General features: G+C 40.3%; 1 protein-coding gene across 1 annotated transcript; it reads right to left on the bottom strand.

Moving 5' to 3' along the window:
• Positions 1–6: 6 nt before the first annotated feature.
• On the bottom strand, positions 7–15,669 carry LMLN (leishmanolysin like peptidase). The gene is made up of 17 exons (XM_063161672.1): positions 15,514–15,669; positions 15,118–15,215; positions 14,993–15,023; positions 14,434–14,516; positions 13,860–13,977; positions 12,832–13,010; positions 12,108–12,213; positions 11,766–11,860; positions 10,917–11,034; positions 10,032–10,139; positions 9,231–9,307; positions 8,536–8,646; positions 7,684–7,816; positions 6,930–7,089; positions 6,026–6,156; positions 4,857–5,067; positions 7–4,280 (listed from the first exon to the last, which is right to left on the bottom strand). The coding sequence occupies exons 1-17, from the start codon at positions 15,667–15,669 to the stop codon at positions 4,186–4,188; spliced, it is 2,010 nt and encodes a 669-aa protein (XP_063017742.1). The 3' UTR covers positions 7–4,185.
• Positions 15,670–16,144: the final 475 nt, after the last annotated feature.

The raw sequence follows: 16,144 nt of genomic DNA, 5'->3' as shown, positions 1-16,144 counted from the left end.
CTGTTGTAATAGTGGTTCTTTATTGCTCTTACTCTTGCAGTTAATCATTGTCAGCTCTCAAAGAAAAGGACAAGAAGAATTAATATTCTACAGATATTTTATTGAAGAACAGTTTTTTCTTCTGTTGCATGACATACCTTTTTTAAACAGTAAAATAAGGATTTTTTTACTCCGTAAATAACACAAATTAGCCCTTATATCTCAGTCCAGCCAAAATCTGTGTAAAATAGTTAGTTCTATATTTACATTCTGTACCAAAATAGGAAACACATGTTCAAGGTCAGCCAGTTCTCTCAAAACTGTTGTTTTATCTCCAAGGTAAGCTTCACATTAAAAAGGCAACATTTGCACTTTGGAAGTCTGGTAATGTAAGATCCCGTTATTCAGTGCACAGACAGCCCCAGCTCCTGCAGAGCAGTTCATACATGCAGGCAGGCACCCACACATCCAGACAAGCTAAAAACAGGGGTTCAGTCTTGCAGGGAAAACACCCTGAGCTGCTCAGCTGGCTGGAAGTCACTCCTGGGAAATGTGGGGAAGGAAGGATGCACACCTCCCTCTCTACTGAATATCATCAAGCAGAAAGATGTGCAGGACAGGAAGATTTAAAAACAACTGGTCTCATAAGGGATTGTGGATATGTCTGCTCTCAGACATCAGCCTCCCCAGTTTATTAGAGCTCAGCAGAAAGAATGAGCTGGGTTGGACTGACAGTCAATTAATGGGGGATATAATTCAGTAATTAACCTACATCAAGGGCTGTGACTGTATCCCAAGACCTCAACTCATTTCAGGAGGAATGAATTGCTGCTTTTCCATATGATTTTACTTGCTGCATTCTCCAGCCAAAAGCTATCCCTCCTCCTTATAATTGCAACACTAGAAAAAATGTGTTCCTAAAAGATGACTTGCTTCAATTTCTAATTGAAATTTTTTGAACTACTGGGACCAAAAAATACTGCAAGACTAATTTATCTTCCCTAAGCAAACATGGAATATTTTTAAAAAATTATAAAGGTAAAATTGTGGACACTATACACCAAAAATATTTCTGTTACAGATGAGCAAACTCATGCATCTCAGCACAACTTCCAGGGCTCCTGCTGCCCAGTCTTCTCTGGTGGAAACACAAAGGCTTCAACGGGCTGTATTTCCAAGTTTTCACAATTAAGAGATGCAATAGGAGGGACTGGCTGGTCATGTGTGGTCAGGACACCTAACACAGCAAACGTTGCATTTATTTAAAAGAATTCTGAATTTTATGGCAGAAACTACACTTAAGGCTACATAACTGAGCTGCTTAAGCTACAATTTTAGCTGTGTTCTATACTCAAAAATGGCTTATGCTTCCTACTGTAGTAATTTTACTCTTAAAAACCTGAGACATGATTTGACTTAATTCATGTTAAGATCTGGAAGTTCACAGCAGGCTAAAAGCTGAACGCAAAGACAAACAGAACTGAGGTAGTCAGCTTTACTCAAATATTCTCTATGACAGCTACCAGTTCATTGCCACTTTAAGCTGACACATTCCCTGGCAGTTCCCACAAGGCCACAGCTGCTAGCAGCTGCTAACCCACTGGTGGGATGGATGATGTTGCATTTTTCTGACTGAAGTACCTTCCATGCCCGACCCACCAAAGTCACGTCCAGTTCTGCAGTTCACAGGCAGCTCCAGGGCTGCAGCACAAAGAAATTACAATGAAACCTCAGATTATTAAGGCAGTAGCAGTTTTACTTCACTGATTCACCGATGCAGCTGCTTTGCAGGTACTGGTGAACCTGACCACAAGAGCTCTAACAGGCTGATAGGGGATGTAGTGCTTTGTATTGAAAGGGAAAAAAATCTTCTTCAATTAATGCATACAATTCAGAAGTAGGTAAGCATCAAGTTTCTAACCCATCTTTCAGTTAATTCTCAGGAAGAGAGATTAAAAGAACAAAAGCCCTCAAGATAAACAACTGTGTAGAAGATAAAAATATTCAATTAAATATGACAAATCTCACACTTAGACAAACAGGAGACCAGCATATCAAATACTGAGCACAATATATTAACACCAGTTAAAAAGTTTAACAGTTATAAAGTTAACCAGAAAGTTCAGACAGTGCAAACATTTCACAGTAAGAAAAAATAACCAGTAATTTCTTTTCAAGTATCAAAAGCATTGTTGTTCAGTGATACCATTTCAACTGCATTATTGCACAACAGACAAAAAATACAATATCAACCTCTGGGACTTAAGATGTATTCTCTCAAACCTTTATGTTTTCCAGGTATCAGTTTACATTGACTGTTTTGTGCTATATTAAAATAATTACTGATCACTTGTCAATCTGAAAGTTTAGTAATTCAGTTTGTACAATTTTAAAGCCTTTGAGTCCTGACTTGTATTGCTTCTCTGAGACACTGATTTAAGGCTAGCCTAGGCCTTGTGTAATTCACAGCAAGCTTAACCTGCAGTTAGGAAGGAGAACTAGCCCAGTGCAAGGTGCTCTCAACTGTGATGTCTTTAGACAGTTTAAGGTTGCACCTTACTTGCCTCAGCAGTGTCATAAGTTTCCTTAAATAAAAAAAAAATAATAATTAAAAAATCCAACAAAATCAAGTCCAGTAGGCACAAAGAGTTTCTTACAATCATGATGGAAGTCCTATTATTACAGTATAATTGTACCTAAAGTTTTACTCCATCTCCCTGCTTTCCATTTAGGAAAGGGATCCAGTCACTGACAATTATAATGCCACAGAACATTTAAGAAGCAGAGTAACATCATCTTTCTCCCTATATCTGCATTTTTTAGTGCAATGGGCATGTCTGCCCCCTTAAATTTAACACTTTTCCAGGAGTGAAAACTGTCCTAAAAGGACAGACAGTGGATTGAACCACAAAGGGTTTCTTTACCTCTGAACAGGATTATTTGTAAACACATTATAGTCAGAAATAAATAGAAATAAGGGTCCTATAGAGCAGCTGTCCTTACCTTGACAGATTTTACTCATTTCCTTCCTCTTATATATTTTGTCATCAAGTGATTAATTTTGTAGCAAGGTGTGCCCTCATGTGGCTCAAACCATCTGATTCCCAGCTTACTAAAAATACTCAAATAATCCATAGTATTTACATGTCCAAAAAGAGTAGAGGGAAGAAAAAAAGAAAAGATTAGGCTTTCCTTCCACATTCAATATAGTTTTTGGTCTAGAGACATCAGCATGATCCTGTAAGATTATAGCTGCCATTGCTACTGGTTTGCTCTTCAACAAGAAGTGAGAACATCTGCAGTAATGTTCATACCAGTTTTGAAACAATAATGCCATTATTTGAGAAACAAACCAACAAAATGAAAAATAATCATAAATCCTATCCCAAATTTACAGTATGAGTACCAGTACTGAAATGCATTTGCCTGGCAAACTCTAGAGGATATTCAAATGTGATGTATTAACTTTCACAGTAGAACTGGCACACGCTCAATGAAAATGGGATTTTTAGACAGCTGTACTGGTTACCAGTCTGAAATTCCATTTTGTGCATGTAGGAAGATGTAATGAACCCCAAGAATTAGCTGCTTTACCGAGTATGAATTCTGAGGGGGCTCAAAGCTGCAGAATACATTGCGGAGGAATCTGCCAACCACTGGTTTATCCAATTACATTCTTTCCTCCCTCATAAATTTTAAGAATTAAAAAAACAAAGAAACAAATTACCAGCCTCTTTAGGCCTTGGTTATGTGATGACAACTGATTTTTACATGGCTTTTGACTAAACCACTGAGGTATATTTCCAGTTTGAGGATGCTTTGCTACCAATCACACAACAGACATAACAAAAAACCAGCCCTCAGTTCTATTACAGAAGAGTTCCCATTTCAAATGTTGACTGAGCTGCCAGGTAGTTTAACACAGTTGGCAAAGTGGATCTTGTTATTGCATCAAAAAACCCCCACAGACTGCAATTCAGGAAAATACTGGCACTTATTGAGATGACAAGGTAAATTTTCCTCCTCTCAAAATTCTGCCTGCTTTTGTCAACACCTCCCTGACTACTGTGTGCAGCAATACTTGCCAGGGGAGATGAGGTTCAGCAGGAGAGAGCTGCCTGCTGAGACAGAACCCCCGTGCTCCACAGCAAGGAGGGCAGCAGGATGGGAATTGTCTCAGAACTTCTTCTTGCCCCAAGCTCAAGTCTATGCGCAGAGAAACAATCCTGTTAGCAGAGGAACTAAGTTGGCTACCAGCAGCCAAAGGGTTACAACCAGGCTGGATGAGCAGGAGCATAAGTCTAAAATTTAAAAAAAAAAAATTTTACATTTAAAGACAAGATAAAATTACAAAGAGAACACTAAAAATCACCAAAGAGTTAAAACAAACTTCTTGACAAAACGTTAACTGGTATTTAGTGAATTCAGCTTTTTACCTTCCTCAAAAAGAAAACTGACTCTCGTCTTTCTGCATTACAACATGAACATTATCAATAGGAAGTTATTACATGTGAGAACTCACTTTCCATCAAGGTGGTAATTTTAAAGATTATAATAACAATATGGCCTTCAAAACACAGGTCAGATTTCCTGACAAATTCCCAGGCTAAAGCTGGATCTCTGGGATGATTACCAGAAGGGGACGTGACATGCAGGCGTTATGTTTCAGACACATTTCTCCTGTGTTAGTCACTGTTCTGCACGACTGCACAGCAAAACACAGGGCACCTTTCCTATTTCCTCTGCCTCCTACACCCAGGATCTTAAAATAGCCATAGCCTTCCTTCCCTGTTCCTGACAGTCAGAGCAGACACAAAGCTTTGACGCTTTCAGATATTTAATACTGAAGTTTCACTTCAGCAAAAAAGGCAACTTACCAATGGGTGCAGCTCTTGTTAAGTTAGAAGCTGGAGGATCCCTCTCTGGGGGACAGGAGTCACAGAAGTCTGAACAGGCTGGGCAAATCAGATTGCCAACGTGTACCCAGCCATTCATCTGAATGCTCACAGTCAGCACCTGGCCTGAGCGGCTGCACAAGTACTCAGTGTCCTTGACCCACACATGCAGCCCTTGTGGAGAGCAAGAAACCTTCAAATAAAAGAGTAAGAGTCAAGTCTGTACTATGATTTGTTGCAGCATGTCACAGTTGAGACAGCCACAATACACAGAATATTGTCACACAATTACAGAAGGCTTCAACCCATTCAGAGTAACACCAGACCACTTCAGAAGGCTTCAGTGTCTGCCCTTCTTGTTCTTTAGCCCAACCTTTTATAACCCTCATGTTCATGCATTGCACCTGTGTGCCCTCTGCTCCCTTTGGTGGTTGGTCAGTGCCCCTGGGCACTCCCTGGCTCATTGCTGTCAGTGCTGCTCACCTGCTGCTCACAGCTGTGCCCATTGGGGATGAGGCTCAGTGAGGCAGCCCCACTCCCAATTACCACAAACTGTGCACCTACAGTGATTTATCAGCAGCACAGATTAACTGCAGGTATTTTAATGCAATCTGGGCAACTATAAGATTCAGAAATCCTTCTTCAAAGCACTGACTATACTCTTTTTGTGTGATTATGCAGATCATCAGCTGAGAATGAGTAAAACTTGGCTTCTGCTAATGACCACTTTTGCAGAGTTGTGCAGTTACTAAACGTGACACCTTTAGTGAGATTGTCGCAAAGAAAATGAGAAGTAAGTGACATGTGCACAGTGCTTTCCACCTCTGAAAAATCAGAGTGACTAATTAATATTGAGCTTCAACAACAGAATATTTCATGGAAGTATTGCTTCTTAGCTGAGGATAAAGTGCCATGGGGTAAGACAGATGATGTCCCTAGTGAGACTGGAAGCCGCCATACCAGCAATCACACACTTAACTATCTAAATTACAGACTTATGGTTGGAAGATTGTTTTCAAAGTATGTTATATGATCCACAGATTACAATGCAAGTGAAAAATTCTAACAGTCACAACCAACATTTTAAGCCTGACTTTTCCTTTTAGGGTTATTAAAAAAGAAAACCCACTAAAAATCCAATGAATACTTACTTGATAACATCCACTACCCCAGTCAGGGTAACTGAGTTTCCTCCTGCACTGTTCCATAACAAAAGCAGATTTCTGAATAAGACATACAGAGTTTGGTCCATATTTCTCTGCACCATAGTTTTTGGTAGGATCTAAGGTAGAAGAATACACTGAATTACAAGTTAACCAGAGGAACAGAAAGCCCACATCAATTTAAAAGGCTATCTAATCAATGTCCCCACACGCAATTCAAGGTTTACTTTGGGAAAATTTCAGACCCTGAATTATTATCAATTTGGGAATTATACCATCTTGAAAATAACGTGGGAAGAAACACAAGATTTAAGAAACAAATAAAATAATCAACCAACCACAAAAAACCCCCACAATGAGTAAGCATTTCTATCAGAAAGTGGTTATGTTTACTCTCAGGGAATGCCAGCTGTGATTGCTGGTTTGAGGGCAGAGGGTGTTTGTTTTTGAGACAACTGCACAGACAGGTAATATCCCACAGCATTCTGGAGCTCTGCAATACTGAACATGCATGCATTACACTAGGAGACAAGCCCATGTTCTGATAACCCACAAAGACGCTGGCCTTGAACAAAATACCCACAAAGGTGAAAAGTGCAATCACATTTCAGAGCCTCAATAAACAACCCTCTCTCCCACCCCCATTCTCTGTCTTGTATTTGGGTTATTTGGGGTAGTATCTCTTCAGTCCCTATGCAATTCCTGCATTAGATATGTGAGTTTGCCTCAGGTGTTACACAATAGCTGTGCTATGCTTCTTCTTACACAGCGGGTGGTGTGAAACCTCACGAGTGAAAAAATTCACATGCAATTAGTCTGAACATGCAGCAAGTCCATTCCAAGTTAACAAATGCAATCTCTGCAAAACCACCCTGAAGTCCTGAATACTGACCTGGCTGGTTTTCAATTATTCTACAGTCTGAACTGCGTTGAAATTCACCACTCAAATGCCAGCTGAATTCCTGACTAAAGGGACAATAGTCAGCAATTTCTACTGAGCCACCATAGTAAGGCAGTTCTTCTGCTGGTACTCCATTAAGATTGTCAAAGTACTGCAAAGCAAAATACAGTAGTGAAGCAGTTTGTGCAAAGGCAAGAGTACAGCTATTTTTTTAAATAGTCCAAATCACTACAGCTGCAAGAACATCAGCTGTTACTACTCAGGAATGCTATTAACAGCACCTTACAATACTCATGAACCAGATGAGCCAGAAGTATTTAAGAATACATAAATAATGAGAGATTGACATCTGCATGCATCCAGCTTTTGTCCCTGATTCCCCTCTGTAATAATTACATTCTTGGGATGTAAACAGAACAGATTTCTTAGTGTGCAGTGACAAAAGGCAGAAGACTGGGGGAAGAAATCCCTCAAACAAGATATTTTGGGGGATTTCTGTTACATGGCAACATTTCTATCTGGTATTTGGCTAGACAGCAAAGCAACATAATTTTCTTTTATTAAGATCACAAGGGGTTTTTATCAGTCTTCCAACTCCTTGTAATAAACTAGGTAGACATTTTTCACAATATCTACTGTCATCTGATAGTTCAGAAGAAAAAATACTGAAACAAATGCAATCATCAGGCTGCAAAGCTCAACAATGAAAACATTCCAGTTATTTGTAAAGTAGGATCCATTATACCTGATATTCCTGAGGTAACTGCTTTGGAAACTTCTGCAAGTTGCACACTGCTACTGCTCTTTGGTCCTGTCTGCAGGTTAACTGCAAAGGATTACTCCTCAAAGTGTCGCAGTATGGACTGATTAATTGCTTCCTCAAAAACAAAAAGCAAGCCAACAAAACCAGAATAAAAATCACATCAGATCAATTAAATTGCTTTACATAAGCAGCCTGTCAAGACTGTTTGTTCCCATTCTCCCCTAGATTCAGTCAATCACACAAAGAAGCACTGACTTCTGCTCTGGAGGCTAGTTTTTCTTATTTTTCTGGTTTTGACCTTTCTGATTTAAAGAATATCAAGCCAGCAAACAAAGTTACAATGCATTCAGCTATTTAGTTTTAATGACACAGCTTTGTAAATTTTAAAGAACAAAAAATATAAGCAAAACAGGCCCACTATGCAGCTGTGTCCTAGAAATGTTTGAGGATTGTAAAGGACAAACAAGGTTGTAAGGAACAAACAAGATAGCCATCTTCAAGACACAGCCTGCCATCTCCTTCAGCTGCTTTAAGTACATTCCAGCAAAATGACACAGGCAGTATTCCCAATCAAAAGGGATAAAATAAGAAGGCAAAGACTTTTAGAGTAAGTCCTACCTGTCCTTCCTAAAGTGCAGCCTTCTCATGGTGTAAATGCATTCTGCACCCTGTTTGCCTCTGTATTTATTGTAATTGGGTGGGATGCGGGGCAGTATTCCTTTTTCATCTCTACCAACCTCAACCTCTTTGTACTGAGGTACATTTGAAGGACAAATGTAAACAAGCATCAGGGTTTCCTCTTTATTTTTAATTTTTTTAAGACAGTATTCTTACTTTTGTCTCTTCTGGTCAATCCAGAATTTGCAGCTCTTCATTACAAAGTCACAGCCTTTATTGCGTCCCCAGTCTAATTTCTCTGCCATGCTGTAATTTGCTTTATACCACCTGTAAAGGTATTTTAAAATGAGAATATAGTTACTTCAAAAATTACTGTTCTGATTAATAAAACAGCAGTTCCAAGAATTTCATATTATGCCTTAAGGTTTTCAAATTAAGTAAAAAGGAAACTGCATCCCCTTCTGCCTATAGGAAAATACATTAGGACTTCACTATTTTTCAATTCACAATGAACTAGAAGAAAATGTTGTGATCTGCAAAGGAACAATGCATACAGAAAGATGAAACTTCAGTCAATTCTGTTTTCTATCTGCAAGAAGAACTGAAAAAAATCAATATGTATTGGATACAATTGAAAGAATGCTTACATTAAGACAAAAAGTAAATGCTACAAACAGCACTTTGGATTGCAATGCCTGGCTTTTTAAGGCTAGATTAAAAATGGGTTTTGAAACACGTGAATAAAAAGTAACATACAAGGTACGATTACTTGTGTAATGTAAAACTAATTATATGATAATCCACTCTGCTGCAGAGGGATAAGCACAAGTGCATCAATTTGAAATAAAATCAAGTACAAGCAAACCAAACACAAATGAACTAAATCCCACCCCCCCATTCTCAATTCTTACCCTGTGTCTTCCATTAATGCTAAGGTGATCCTGGAAAAGACTCGATTCTGAGTGTGGGATCCAGTCATTGCTTCATTCTGAAAGTTACCAGTTATGATTGATAAACCACTCAAAATCATTATTGTAAGAAAATGCTTCTTAGGAAAAAGCATTTTATTCTGTACTCTTTTTACTATTGACAATCAAATCCCATACTCCTTCATAAAAAGACTGTCCAGAAGTATTTCCCTTCTTGTTTACCTTACTGCATAAAACAATGACTAGACAATGTAACTCTGCCAAAAATATCACACAGTGCTAAGTTACAAATAAAAATTAGCTTAAATGCCAAGAGGGAAATAAGTGTTTCCTTGGTCAGGCAAGGTTCTGGAGGAGCCAGGGCAAAAGCTAAAGCCAGAGCACGTGAAAAAAGATGAAGTCAAGATAATAAATAGAATGATGAAGTATTTTAGAGGCAGAGGGCAACAAAACTCAATGGACTAAAAGGAATACTCCCTTTGCCACAAAACAGGAGCAAACCTTCTCAAAAGGGTAAATGGCAGACAGGAGTAAGAGACATTTAGCTTTTCAGTAACACTTGATCTCATACTCTGAAACCTAGCAAGAAGGCTAAAAGACAGATGTATCTAGGAATCTGACCTCTAAATATTTAAGTATCAAGTACTATTTGTGATGTATTTCAATGAGGTTTGATACTCCTGCATTTTCAAGGCTCCAGTAGGTACCACCATAAACCTAAAAATCAAAGCACAGGGAGCAGACATTTCCACATTCCCTTCCATTCCTAGTATCAGCACAAACCTCCAACAACCTCTTCTCCCAGTGGTTGAGCTCAGTACCCATGCCACCTTGATTTTCAAGCTCCATTCCCTCTAGAATTGGACAATTAAAATGTTTTCGGGCTTCTTCCTAGAAAGAAAACATTTCAACACAGCTCTCAAAATACTGAGATGGACACCCACATGCAGTCCTAATGCTCTGGAATTACCTATTAAAAGTATTTCAGCATTTCTTTTTCTACCATTTTGTTTTCTACTCAGAGGCTGACTAAGCAAGCACCCCAACAGCAAGGCTATCATACCATCTACTCATCTCCTTGAAATTAATGAGCAAAATCAGGGGTAAGTAATCCATGTTTGCTCTATATACTGTCTTAGATTTAAAACAAAAAGATTATTTGTGGCCAAATGCGATTAACACTATGACTTATTTCCAAATCCAATTTGTTAACACTTGAGCATATGTTCTGCTGAGGGTACAAAGAGAGAGTCTGACGCGTGGGAAGCAAGAAAGATTTCTGAAAATCCTTGAGGAATTTCTTTTTAAACATGACAAAATAGTAATATTAAAGGAGCAGGAGGTGTCTTAAATCTGTAGGAAAACATCTAAAGAGTAGGATTAAGGAATTTCTTCAACATCTGTTTTGCTTAACGTTTTATAATTCACCTTCCTGTCATTTCATTTCCCTTCAATTTCTCTTACTATGTCAATTTATTTATTTCATACTGTCTGTCACCCATTTTATACTTTACTTCAGCTACACCCTCTCAATTACACAATGTCAATGGCAAGGGCTTTGGGCCATGCTTTCAGGGAAGAGCATTCTTCAAGAATAAGAAATATTTATGACTCAAGCATGTCCTGGCAACCTTGGCACACAAAGCTTGAAAGGCAATGCACACTTACGACGACGCGAGGTGTCACCAGAAGATGAACAGCATGGCGCAGCATTTTGCCACCACGTACATCCCACAGCCTCACTGCTTTGTGAACAACTTTATTGCTCCACTGATACAAACCTAGGCTGTAAGGAGAAGGTTTGGTTACAAATCCTTCCCACAAAGAAAGGCATGTTACTGTACAAAGATCTATCTCCATAAGAAACAGAATCATGGATAATCTCTATACTCCCTCATGCTTTCTAAATTTAAATTTTTTTTTACGCAGCATTTCTCCTTTTTAAGATGTGTTTATTATACACACAACTGATTTAACAGGGCAAAGTAAGATTAGTTATAGACTCAAGGTGCATTTTCTACAGTTACCAAAAATGTAAGAAATTAAATAAAACCCCTCAGTATTGCTATTATAAAAAAAAGCTCTCTACCCCTTCATCTCCTAGAATAATATCTACAATACCAGCTAAAACATGAAAAAAAGAAGGCAAACTGCTTATTCTGTAACAAATCAGAAAATTCACATAGCAGATTACACACATCATCCGTTCTGCATAACCATAAATCTTAAAAATGAACTGCACTGACATTAGGCAGCATGGATAATTGTAACGCTTAACTTCCAGCTTTCTGATAAATGAAATCCTCTCTTAGTTTATAGTGTATGTGGATAATATAAGTGCTTAATGACAATGTAAGGAAAGACTAGAGAGTCACCACTCACCACTGTTTGAACATTATAAAGGAAAGTCACTCTAATAATGGAATGAAGTTGGATTTTTAACAGGCAAGAATACATCCTAAAAAAGCAACATGAAAATATTCTTCATTGGGAGTACCAAAAGGTCCAAAAAAATACCTTTCATTATAATGAGGAAGTCCATCTGCATATCTTGGTGTCAAAGGTTTTCCATCATCATCACGATAAAATGCAAACAGTCCAGCAGAGAAACCCTTCAAGTCAAAAAACAAGCACATGGATACCCTTGGTAAGACATTCATATACAAAGTCAACCACCATGAAAGAATCCCCACACTCACCAGAGACACACTGGAAGTACAACACTGCAAGGCAATTAACACAAATGGAAGGAGGCAAATCAAGAGCTTTCCTCCACCAAATATCCTTCTCTTGGCAACAAGCTGGAGGCATGTGAGCAAGCAGGCATCCATTTCAGGGCAACATTTTATCAACCCTTACCAGTGCATGGATTATCTCGTGTTTCACTGTAGACAACATGCCAACAAATTCCTGAGCTTGCGTTGAAATCATGTTTGGACACAAGTTAGCATATCCTGCTATTGGCCTGGAAGAGAGTTTTAAAGTGAAATGGTTTTTGAAAAAATGCTACAAAATTCAAATCATTGCTCAACTTGAAGCAGCAGAAGATCTAAAGAAGATACAGACTAATGTAAAAATATGTCCTTCCCAATAATTAATAAATATCTGTTAACAGCACAGTGACTAGTTTACTGTTGGGATGGAGAGTGGTGGGATGGGGTCAATCAATTTCTATACTCAGTATTCTGCACAGGTGTCAGTGACAAGGGACCTGAATTCTAGGTAAGATCCTAGGGGAGGTACAAAGACTGGGACAGTAACTACAACTGAATGGAAACAAAATATAAGTAGGAACTTGCATTCTTTAAGTTTGTGAAATCATGACATTCACCTTAGAGAAACAGGACCTTTAGAAAAAGTTTAGGCAGTTACAGTGGAGGATCAGTTTTCAGTTCTGTTTCTCAACTCTGCAAGTAAAGCACTATTTGATGGGTTTGTGATTTTACATAAATGCAGTGCTTGTCCATGATGGTACCTCCTTTGTTACACAACAAAGGCAAACAATCAAACTCCACATCCGAACAATCAAGAAACTCAAAAGTTTTTAATTAAAAACAGAGTTTGCAGCAGAGGGAATACTTGCCTGTCCATTTCAGCTTCCAGTTGGCAGTAGGCTGCATATGCGATGATATTTTCATGGCCACACCTGTCAGTAGTGAGAGCACTGACGTAGAGCACAAAGTCAGCATCTCGAACCCCCTCCTGCTCGGGGGAGCCCGTGGGCCTGCGGTGCCAGTCACTGTCATTGTACACCCTGCATTGCTGTACAGAGGGGAAAGGCAACTGTTCAACACTTCACTTTTCACCAAAATTTGACACAATTCAACTAGCTTGAAGCCAAGAATAAATCCTAATAGACAGCAGAAGATAAGAAAACACTCTGCGAAGAGCAGCAAACAAAACCAGAGCCAAGGGATAACTTTCAAATTACTAACTCTTGTGATTTATTAGATACAAGGAAGGTGGCAGCTTTAAAAAACAAACAAAAAAAAAAAAGCCTGTCAAGCTTTCCAGGATTAGCACCCTGTATTTCTTATAAATTAAAAAAAAATCTTGGCTCACAAAATTACTGTACATAAGTAGCAACAGCATTTCTCATGTAATCTGTGTTTTTAATGACACACTTGAAACTTCCTAGTTAAAGAAAGAAAACCAGAAATCTACTGATCACATACTGCAGTTGAATCAAGTAAACAAGTCTGAAACATTTCTTGCACCATGCTCCTGAGTCAGTGGATTACCTCTTCAAACAAGGTCTTAAAAAATCAACTATTAACTCTGTGAAATTCCAACTCATTGACCAAGATGAAAAACAAAGTGACTAATGGCAATTTAGCAAGCTCCAAATCTCATCCTCTCTTTACAGGCCATTAGAACACGGGCTCAAAAGACAGTAACCAGTTCCTGTTTGTTTTTTTATTTGAGTTTGGATTCAACAACATAAACTACAGAAACTGACACTAATTTAAGTTTTTCTATTCTTTCATTCAGACTTAGTTATCTCCAGCAAACAGGTCACTTATGCACAATTACCAATATTCACTTTTTCATTAATTACCATAAATAGCAATATTTCAAAGATTAGGAAACACTTGGGACAGCTTAGCTTACCTGGAGGTGTTTCTCAGGAACTATAACTGGCCCACACCTTGTATGGTCTGCACAGGCTTTTTGGCAATATCTGTGAGGGTCAGCTTTCCTCCTTAAATACTGGTTTGTCACACATTGCCTTCAATGAAACATGAGACAGTCAAGGCTTTTATTATTAAAAGAGAACCACAGAATAGCCTTACAGCACTCTGTTGGTACTTGATATAACTTTCACAGTGAAAAATGTTAATTACCTTACCAAGGAAGACATAATGCTTCCAGTTGTTAATGGAGCATCCACAGGCTCAAAGAAAGATTAGAACCAGGTTCATAAATGGGGGTACACATAAAAGAGAATTGGCAGCATGTATAGCTTTGGATATCTAAAATTTCAATATTTCAATTGCTACAGCAAATGCAGGTGTTGCTTGTGGAAGACTGGCAGATTTGTACAAGAGCATCTGCCACTGGATCAGATGGGTCACTGATCTGATTCAGCAGGGCACTTCCTACACTCTAATCTTCTTTGAAAGGCTATGCAGCACAGTGTTAAATATCAAATATAGCAAGTGATTTTCAGCAGACTTTCACTCACCTGCTCAGCAATATAGCCCCGGCAGATTTGCGCACTTGAAATGTCTTCTCCAAATAAGATATAGCTTGTGGGAAGAGTTTGTTCTGAAAAGAGCAAAAAACAGAGTCACCCAGAGCAGTGCAGACACACCTCACCCCAAAGGCATTAACCACCAAGTTACAGGAAACTTGCTAGATATTGGGGTTTAGCACACAGGGGAAAGCCTGACTCTCTGAGAAGTTTAATTATTATGAACATATTCAGGAAAGACTTCGTTTAAGTATTCCCATATGTTGTTATTGGAATGAGAAAATGGGAAGGAAAACAGAATGTACAGCTTCAAAGAGGCTTTTAAAAACTATATACACATTTCTCACTGATACTTTTGCACCTTGGGATATAGCAAACACCCTGCAGCAGAATTCTGGAATTATTTGTTATGAAGGTATAATCTATACACAAAGCTTTAGTTTCCTAGACTAGAGAAATACTAAATTGCTGGCATTCAAGGTTTTAGTTAAACTGGCTTAATTTCATCTATATTACATAAAAACAAAAAGGGGAAGCAAATATAACGTACCTTTATAAGGTGTCTTTTCTCAGGCAGCAAACTATATTTAAAAAACAAAACAAACGAGCTTTAGTTCACAAGGTTTCCATTCTCAGCCACAGAGAAAAAAAAGTCTGCCACACCATTATACTCACTCCTCAACGCTTCTGTCATACACAATCTTAATTCTTAGTTGTTGATCCACGTTTCTCTTCGAGACGTGATTTTCCTTTAGAGGAACTTGATAGACGACCTGGCAGGGAGAGGCACGCGGCGGGATGAGGCAGCTCACCCGGGCTGGCACCGCGGCCCGGCCCCGGCTCCCTCCCGCCGGCAGCACCGCTCCGAGCCAGCCCCCTCAGCCCTTCCCGACCCTTCCCTCGCCGCAACGGGATGCTCCGTGCCCGCCCGCCGTCCTTAGCGCCCATAGCCGGGGCAGCGGGGCCAGACCCGGCACAACCCGGCCCGGACGCAACAGCGGGAACGGCCAACAAGGGCACCTCTGCCTCCCAAACCCCTCGTGGCCGCCTGAAGACCCCCGGCTATCCCACCTGGTCGCCGCTGGGTACGCGATGGTGACAGGAGGAGGAGGCGGAGATGCTGGGGGGCAGCGGCAGGAGCAGCAGGAGCCCGGCGGTGAAGGCGACGAGCGGCGGGCGGCAGTAGTGGATGGACCGGGCGCGCCCGCCGCCCGGCTCGGCGGCCATCTTGGAGTGCCCGTCCGCCGCGTCGCCATGGAGGCAGCGCCGGGGGAGCGGTCTCCGCCAATGGGCGGCCGGGACGGGAGCAGCGGGCGCTTCTGATTGGACGCGGCGCCGAGAGAGGTGGGGCTAGGAGCTGATGGGGGGCAGCAGGCGGAGCGGGCCGGAGTGACAGGGGCGGGACAGGAGCCCCTGAGGGCCGGCGCTGCCTCAGGGCTGCCAAAGCCACCGCTAAACCACGGCCCCAGCGCCACATCCACACGGCTTTTGAACGCTTCCACCGCCTCCCCGGGCAGCCCGTTCCAATGCTCGACCACCCTTTCTGTGCAGGAATTTTTCCCCTATGTTCCATTTAAACCCTTGATGCCGTTTCTTGTCCTGTCGCTCGTAACCTGGGAGAAGAACCCGACCCCCACCTGGCTACAGCCTCCTGTCAGGGTGTTGTACAGAGCAATAAGATCCACCTCGAGCCTGCTTTTCT

This window comes from Melospiza melodia, chromosome 8 (assembly GCF_035770615.1).
Source record: "Melospiza melodia melodia isolate bMelMel2 chromosome 8, bMelMel2.pri, whole genome shotgun sequence".
In the NCBI taxonomy this organism is placed as follows: domain Eukaryota; kingdom Metazoa; phylum Chordata; class Aves; order Passeriformes; family Passerellidae; genus Melospiza; species Melospiza melodia.
Note: the sequence above shows the minus strand (reverse complement) of the source record. Positions and strands in the feature narration are given on the sequence as shown.